Source organism: Miscanthus floridulus, chromosome 1, assembly GCF_019320115.1.
Source record: "Miscanthus floridulus cultivar M001 chromosome 1, ASM1932011v1, whole genome shotgun sequence".
Classification (NCBI taxonomy): Eukaryota; Viridiplantae; Streptophyta; class Magnoliopsida; order Poales; family Poaceae; genus Miscanthus; species Miscanthus floridulus.
The window spans coordinates 35,848,924-35,856,731 of record NC_089580.1 but is presented as its reverse complement, the minus strand read 5'-3'; the positions used below and the strand labels follow the sequence as shown (position 1 = coordinate 35,856,731).

The 7,808-nt window shown below is 47.6% G+C and overlaps 2 protein-coding genes across 2 annotated transcripts; one reads left to right on the top strand and one right to left on the bottom strand.

Annotated features, from left to right (window-relative positions):
* The first annotated feature begins 849 nt into the window (after positions 1 to 849).
* LOC136478845 (rRNA-processing protein EFG1-like) lies at positions 850 to 4,284 on the top strand. Its single transcript, XM_066477024.1, has 8 exons — positions 850 to 1,080; positions 1,894 to 2,023; positions 2,114 to 2,226; positions 2,425 to 2,563; positions 2,672 to 2,780; positions 3,057 to 3,120; positions 3,219 to 3,458; positions 4,009 to 4,284. Exons 1-8 carry the CDS (start codon positions 922 to 924, stop codon positions 4,012 to 4,014), a joined length of 960 nt encoding a protein of 319 aa, XP_066333121.1. The 5' UTR covers positions 850 to 921; the 3' UTR covers positions 4,015 to 4,284.
* Positions 4,285 to 5,430: 1,146 nt separating this feature from the next.
* LOC136478829 (auxin-responsive protein IAA14-like) lies at positions 5,431 to 7,033 on the bottom strand. The gene is made up of 3 exons (XM_066477023.1): positions 6,729 to 7,033; positions 6,331 to 6,636; positions 5,431 to 6,231 (listed from the first exon to the last, which is right to left on the bottom strand). The coding sequence occupies exons 1-3, from the start codon at positions 6,905 to 6,907 to the stop codon at positions 6,174 to 6,176; spliced, it is 543 nt and encodes a 180-aa protein (XP_066333120.1). The 5' UTR covers positions 6,908 to 7,033; the 3' UTR covers positions 5,431 to 6,173.
* Positions 7,034 to 7,808: the final 775 nt, after the last annotated feature.

Genomic DNA, 7,808 nt, shown 5'->3' with positions numbered 1-7,808 from the left:
GTGGTGACTGCAGGAAGAGGGAGAGTGCAGTACCTCTACAATGCCCTACAAGCTGAAATTATAGCATGCTTGCAGGGTGCCCAAGCGGCAATTGATCAAGAAATTTCCAACCTTATTTTGGAAACTGACGCGTTGATGGTGAAACAAGCACTGCAATATGAGGACTTCTCAGACTCGTTGGTGGGTGGTCTAGTGGAGGAACTGCGCTTCCTGGTGACTATGAATTTTAGCTCGTTTCGTTGTGTTTCAATTCCTAGAGAATGTAATAGAGTTGCCCATGAATTGGCAGCTGTTGGGTGTAATTGTGACGAAGGAAGTGAGACAATCATCAATTCACTTCCGGCGCACATTCATGTAATTGTTGCTGAAGAATCTTCAGCTCATGAGTAATATGAAGTCATCCAATTTCAAAAAAAAAAAATCTAGAATTTAGATTAAAAAAACTTAAGAATATTTTATCCTAAATTGTTGTCTTTGCATGTTAAGAAGTCTTCAAATAACAGAGTTTCAATAGATATTTAGATTCTAGAAAATGAGTACTTCAACCTAATTTTTATATTTCTACCTTATATTCTCATTTTGAGGAAACGGTCTCCATTTGCTGCTTGGGTGTGGTAAATTAAATAAGGCCCCGTTCGCTTGGCTGAAAAGTTATGGCTAAAAATACTATTCACTGATTTATTGTGGAAGAAAAATACTGTTTCAATTGAAAAAACAAGCTAAAAATTATGAATCATAACAAAAGCGAACAGGACCAAAGTACGCATGAAGGCCCAACATTTGTGACGTGGGCACTGGCATTTTTTTTAGCAACGTGGGCACTAGCAAATGGCAGTTGCATTTTGGGGGCTAAACCGCGCGACCCACTCGGCCCATTCCAAGAGCTCCTGGCAGGCTCCGTCTCCACCTAGGGTTCCGGCGATGGCGCACGGCGGCTACCCGCGCCGCGGCGCCGCCGTCCGCCGGCCCAAGTCCTCGGCCTCCGCGGCAGTTGCCGACCGCAAGCGGAAGCGAACCGCCGCCGCCAAGACCACCTCCCTTAAGAACCAGATCCGCTCCACTGAGCGCTTCCTCCGCAAGGTACTTACCGACACCTGGGGTCTGCTCTGCTGAGCTCTGAATCTTCTAGTTGCTCGTTGTTCTTCTCCCATGGATTGGGTTTAGCTGTTACGTGTGGACCGCTGGGTGTTTCTCTTGGGAACCTCTCCATTTCCTAGTTAATTGGGACGTTTCGCCGAACGTAGCTAGGAATTTTAGCATGGCAGTCTTTCTGCAATGATGGATAGCTCAACCACGAATATTTTTTTTATTTGTTGTTACGTTAGGGGCTAATTGACGCTTCAACTGAGGCCTCTGTTTGTTGCATTCTGCTCAGTAGACTAGTTCATGGTGTAGCTGGATTACTGCAGCTTGCATAGGTGCTATTAAGTATCAAGTATTGATTGAAAAACTAACATACTGAAATATTAACTATGCTGCTCAAACGGATTAGTTAGAAATGCAGTGAAAGGGCATTTGTTCTTGTCAGAGAAGTGAGGAAGCCTAATTGACCTTGATTTAGAACAGTGTAGTCATGGTTATGTTCATGCCTCTTTCTATGCATCAACTACATATAATTTTTGGCCAACAGAATCTTCACCTTATATTGGAAAGAGTCAAGTAGGCATAGGTGACAACTGATTGTATAATTCACTTCTACAGTGGAAGAGGGGGGAGCATAAGCTTAGCATGTTTGTGCTATTTAAATCAAGGCCACTTTATGTGAGCAGCCTACATATATAAAAGCATAGCACATCCGCTTCCATTTTATGTTCTTCTGATTACATCAATGAACCATAGCCCCCTTTTTGTCTAGCCATGTTGATATGTTTCTGCGCCATGTTTAATTTTCAGGACCTTCCTGATGACATTAGGGTTGCTCAAGAGAAGAAACTGGAAGAACTTAAGAGGCAACAAGAGCTTCAGAATCAACTCGCTGTTCAGCGAACATTACAGTTGAGAGATAGAAAGATAAAATTCTTTGGTCTGTTATCACTTCCTATTCATTTCAAGTTCCTTTTCTCTGCGCGTATGTACTTACCATTTTCTTGATGGTGGTGTTCAAAATACAAAGAGAGGCGGAAGATTGAGAGGATGATAAGGCGCCTTGAGAAGCAGCAACGTTCAAATGGTGATGATTTCAGCAATGATCTGTCAAAACTGCGAGAAGATCTTGAATATGTTAGGGTAAGCTTACTACATTACTGACCTGCCCTGCCCTGCCCATGATCCCATGATGATATGAGATATAAGTATCATTACAGCTTTCTTTTCCTTGCTGTATCGTTCTCTTTGCATTAGATTGGAGGGTCTAATCAACCATTGTTTATCTGTACCTGCTTGATTCCTGAACTAAAGCTTATATATATCTCAACTCATGTGTAGTTCTTCCCAAAGAATGAGAAATATGTCTCGCTGTTCACTGGAGGGAATTGCTCAGATATTGTTCAAGAGAGGAAAAAATGGCGTAAACAGATCAAGGAGAATCTCATGGCTGCTGCAGCAAACGGAAAAGATTTAGAAGGTGCCTGTTTGTGTCACTATTTCTCTTGATGGCCTTCGAAATTATGGTACCCTTTTACTGGATATCTAATGTGTAAAGCACGAAACTTTATTCTTGGTCATTTAACAGAGACAGCAAGCGATGATGATACCTTGGATGTGAGTGATGATGACTTCTTTATGTCTGGAAGTTCAAGCGACGAAGAGGCTGATGATGAGTGGACTGACAAAAGTGCTAAGTATAGTTCACAACTCACAGCTCTTGGACACTGTAGATGCTTTTAAGCTTCCCTCTGATATATCCTGCAATATGCTATCATGCTATCACTTATGTATATGAGGTCCTAAATCGAATGCTTCCTTCTGATATATCGTCCATATGCTTCCCTCTGGTGCTGTGACAGCATTGCTACTGCTGTGCTAATGTATTTTTGTTTCTTTCTTGACTTGGTGTTCTAATATGTTCTTCTTTCTTCACTTGGTGTGCTAATGTTACTTGTACCAACCTTCTGCAGGGAACCAGCTTCCAGTGCTTCAGGTAGGGCAGCATCTGGCATGTCAAGTGATGAAAAGAACCAGGTACTTTTATTAGGGGTATTTCAGTTTTCTTCAGAGCTCAGACGAACTGTTGAAATTTGCATTTCCTTGTATTTAACCCAACATATTCTGTTTTGCAGCGTCAGAGAGATGCTCGAGTTCTTATGCCACCACCACGCTCATTAGCACCAAATAGAGCCAGACATGCAGATAAACGTGTGATATCCAGCTCGAGCAATACTTCAAACAGCACAAGCGGTGAATCGTTTAAAAATAGAAGAGTACCCAATCGTCCTGGGGATAATAACAGTAATCTGAGTTCAAATTCTGATGCTCATAAACCACGCCGCAAAAGGAGGCATAAGAAGAAAAAGAAGCTGGTATAACTTCGCATCCACACCATAGACCCTTTTTTTATGCATCTTTTTAAGGTCGTCATATTTTAGAAAACATAGGATGAACTATGTCTGAAACTTTTTGTCTATCCTGTTTTTTTTCAAACTTCACTGTGGGTTTCAAGCTCATTTGTCACCATATGGCTACTTCTGCCTAAATTATGAATTGTAGATCCCCTTGTGGTCTGCTATGAGATCTATATTTTGTTAACCATCAAACGGCCAAGCTATCAAAGTTTATCCATTGGGTCTTAGAAATCATAAGTTCATAACCATTAACATTCCATGCATCACGTGTGGAGATCCGCATACACAGTAACTGTAATAAAATATGAAGGGAAATCCAGCCACCTGATGTTTGTGTGGCTGGAAGAAGATATGCTTAACCTATTTTGAGGCAAGTTGGTGATGATATCTGTGTAGTTGGTTTTGCCCTGTACCGTTTTGTCTGCCATAGGCAAAACAGTGTTGGTGGTTAACTGTATCTCATAATAGATATATGCAGTCTCACAATGCCACTTCTGTATCTCAACAGGCATGATGAATATTCCCAAAGCGCGTGAATCGTGGGGGTGGAAACTGATTCCCAGCAAAGTTTGACTTTCAGCATGGTCAATTTGGAAAGAAAAAACACAGCATGTGCGATGTGTCTGAGCAAGTTGATGATTTTGTATCCTCACTCCTGATGTAAAAACGACCCTACATCCATTTGTTCATGGATATCACTTACGGTGACCAGATCTTGCCAGTGTACCGAATGCGTGTTCATCATTTTCGCCGTGAAATTATGTATGGTTTTCATGGTCTACAACGATTTTTGTACTACTGGAGGGGTGGAACAGCGACAGCTCCATGGATTCAGTACACACGGTATCTAGGTCTGGAGATGGTGGGCTTTTATCCTTGCTAGGCTGTGGATTGGTTGCCTGCTGGCTGCTCCCAGGTCTCAGAGATCTCATGACCTGTCTGCACGATACGTATGTTGCATTGTCCCCCTGCTGTCTGATTCGCATCTACTGTGGGGTGTGGGTCTGGTGCACGTTGTCCGTTGCTGAAGCATTCACCGTCAGTTGCAAGGGGGGGGGGGGGGGGGGGGGGGGGGGGGGGACTTTTACTGTTGTGATACTGTGCTCTGGTTTCCTCTTTACCGAGCGATGTTACCGTGCCAGATTCGGAAACATCCCCTTGTCATCTCTGCCCGTCTGCCTGAATTTCTCGTGCAGCCATGCATTGCACTGTTGGTTGGTATTAAAGTCGACAGAAACTGTTTTATTGTGAGAGAAAAATATTGTAGATTCTAGCTGATAAGTAGCTGATATTAAAGTCGGCTGATAAATTCAAGCGAACAGCTGCGCTGTGCTGCAGTGACATCCTGGCTGCGTGGGGTGCGCTGCAGTGACACGGTCCTCTGCTGTGTGCTCCATGCTACGTATCGTCACTCTCAGATGTTCATGTGGTAGGCATGCATCTGAGATCTGACTGAGCTCCATGGTAGCTTTCACTATTGAGTGCTACTATTTCTCTCTAGTTATCTCCATCTGCATGAGTATGCGTAACGAAACAAAAGACCAAGGGGACCGGGGGCATCTGCGTGTTTATCAGCATGTCTATACTATTATCGGTATACAGATGGTTGCAGCAAAGAACGGTTGTCCTGTGCCTGCTCACTGCTCAGGTACGGTGTGGCAGTCTTAATGGCAAACTCCATGCTGTACGCCTGTACTACCAAATTAGTTGAGCGCAGAAAAACGATGACCGTTGATGGCTATCGACTACCAGAAAGGACTTGTCGACTTTACCCAGATCTGAGATGCATTCGCAATGTGATGTCTTCCGCTATGGCTTTTCTCTCATGAATTTCAACTGCCCCCACTGGAGATTGGAGAACGATGTGCCTTAGAAACGGAAAGACACGAAGAGACAGTGAGAAAAGCAGCAGCTTTATCAGACAAAACAGTTGCCAAACTAGTAGCGGTATTTTCATTGTGACTTTTATAGTGTCAGGAGATACCGAAAGGAAAAGGATGTTGACACAAGTTCGAAGTCGAATTTGAAATTTCCCTCTCTTTTCCTCCATACATTTTCTCAAACTTGCTCACTCAGGTCTAGGTGTGGAGCTGGAGCTAACCGGAGGAGATGCGCTTGCCTCGTTGGTGCAATGATTTTTAACATGGAGTGTATAAAATGGTGAAAATTTAGCTCTAATAATCACATAATTCTTTTTTGCGCGCGAGCGCGACTGCACCCCCTATAATGAATTAATATCCATCCACCCAGGGCACATACAAAAGGGAAACTCAAAATTACAAATGAAAAGCTACAACTTATGTGCACACAGTACAAATCCTAGGTAGCTCTTGAATCGTCACCTCCATCTCCATGGTGTGTATGGGCCGGGCTGGCTGGCCGTAGAACACGACGACGCGTGCATGCATGGGCTGGCGGCTTGCCGCGCCCTCCTCCCCATGCAGGTATACCCAACGCCTTCAATTCCATGTCTGTAGAGCACCATGCGTATCCATCGAATGATCGTAGTGTTCTGCGAGAGAGAATAAGCTGAAACAAGCTGAAAGTAGTACAGCCGAACACCCCGATAAAGATCTTCTTTCTCTCTCTTCTCTCTAGCTCTCATGCATGAGTTCGACCATAGCTGGTCCTCCATGCATGCATCCAACAGGTTCTCGCATCCTCGTTGCTGGGTTATCTTGCTTCGGAGCCCCTCATGATTCTCAGCTTCTTGCAAGAACAGATGAACATCCTGCAAAATCCACAGAAAGGTCAGGTGTTGTTCCTCCGATCCTTTATATTGGACCCGTACGTGATCCAATTAATGGATGGATTAGATGTTGGTACTTACTCCCAGGGCACGTCGCCGGCGAGCATGAGGTCGCCGTCCTTGTCCTCGTAGGCGATGGCGAACTGACAGCCGCCGTCGGCCGAGGAGGAGGAGAAGCAGCCGAAGAGCGCGTCCAGCGCGTCCCTCAGCTCCCGGTAGCCGCCGTAGGTCCGCAGGTCCACCTTCCGGAGGAAGGGCGCCCCGTCCATGCTGACCTTCACGTACAAGCCTCCCTGCTCGCCGCCCTTGGTCCTCCTCGCCTCCGCCGCCGCGTGGAACGCGTTCTTCCGGTACGCTCTCACCGGCGGCCACCCCACCACCTGAACCCTGCGGCGTTCACACGGACACAGCGTCAGCTCGGTCAGCTGCTAGCTGCTAGCTGCAGCTAACGAAAGCGCATGCGTGTGCTGGCGACTTACTTGGAGGCCGGTGCGGCGTCGTCATGGTCGTCCGTCCCGGAAGCCTCGCTCTTTACCACCGACGACGACGGCCGTTTCGCCGCCGCCGACGCCAGCGGCTTCCTCGCCGGCTGCAAGACGGTGACGTCGCTGTTGCTCCCGGGTGGGCCAAGACGCAGCTCCGCGTCGATCATCTCCATGGCCGCCGGCGCCGATCGATCTCGCTGGTGGATGCACCGACGACGAACTCGCCGAGACGCACGAGACGAGACGAGAGACGACGACAAGCAGAGAACAGCTAGCGTGAGAATGCTTGGCTTGCACTGCTCGTCGTCGTTCGGTTGCGTGCCTTGGAGGCTCGCATATATAGAGGCGGTTGCCACTTGCCAGTAGCAGTTGCGTGCACTAGTCTAGCCTTCCGCCCGCAGCTCGTGCCAGCCATGACACGTCGCCAAGCCACCTATGGCAGGTGGGTCCCTGCGAGGGGGAACACGGAGGCCGGGTGGGTTTGCGGCCGGGGCCCAGCCGACAGGTGGGGCCTGGGAGGTGGACCAGCAGGTCGGGGGCTAGATTCCTTGCGATGCCCGTCGCCTCGGGGCGGCAGGCGCATGTGGGTGTGGGGTGCGGGGCCCGGGTGTCGGTGGGCCGGGGCATGGCGTGGCGCTGCTGCTGCTGCCACCGTGCGGGGCTCACACGTGTCGCGGCTCGGCCAGTCTAGCTGTTCGGTTGGCTGGTTCGTATCGTTGCTGGTTCGTAAAGAAGTACTGCTGACTGATTTGTATGAGAGAAAAATATTGTTTCGACTAAAAATTTACAATCATTTACAATAAGCCACAGCCAAACAAACATGCTGCTGGTCTCGCTTGATGGATCATGGACGGATGGGGCTGGCCGTGGGCCGTGGGCGCATCGCATGCAGGCGCCAGCCAGCTCATGGGCCACGTCGGCGGCGCGTCCTCCGGTACCGCCGTATGCGTAAACGACGGATGATGGCCTGATGGGGTACTGGTCTCTGGTCATGCTCATGCATACGCGTAGAGAGCTAGCGACGTCACGGTAGTGGTACCGTAGATTCCCGGCACTCACGCAGAAGAGTTGCAG

Excerpts from the sequence above, each read along its gene's own strand:
- LOC136478845 (XM_066477024.1), top strand. The coding sequence starts at position 922 with ATGGCGCACGGCGGCTACCCGCGCCGCGGCGCCGCCGTCCGCCGGCCC. Across the intron at positions 1,081-1,893 it reads CTGAGCGCTTCCTCCGCAAG|GACCTTCCTGATGACATTAG; the intron begins GTACTTACCGAC and ends TTTAATTTTCAG. Across the intron at positions 2,024-2,113 it reads TAGAAAGATAAAATTCTTTG|AGAGGCGGAAGATTGAGAGG; the intron begins GTCTGTTATCAC and ends CAAAATACAAAG.
- LOC136478829 (XM_066477023.1), bottom strand. The coding sequence starts at position 6,907 with ATGGAGATGATCGACGCGGAGCTGCGTCTTGGCCCACCCGGGAGCAAC. Across the intron at positions 6,637-6,728 it reads GACGCCGCACCGGCCTCCAA|GGTTCAGGTGGTGGGGTGGC; the intron begins GTAAGTCGCCAG and ends TGAACGCCGCAG. Across the intron at positions 6,232-6,330 it reads GCCGGCGACGTGCCCTGGGA|GATGTTCATCTGTTCTTGCA; the intron begins GTAAGTACCAAC and ends TGGATTTTGCAG.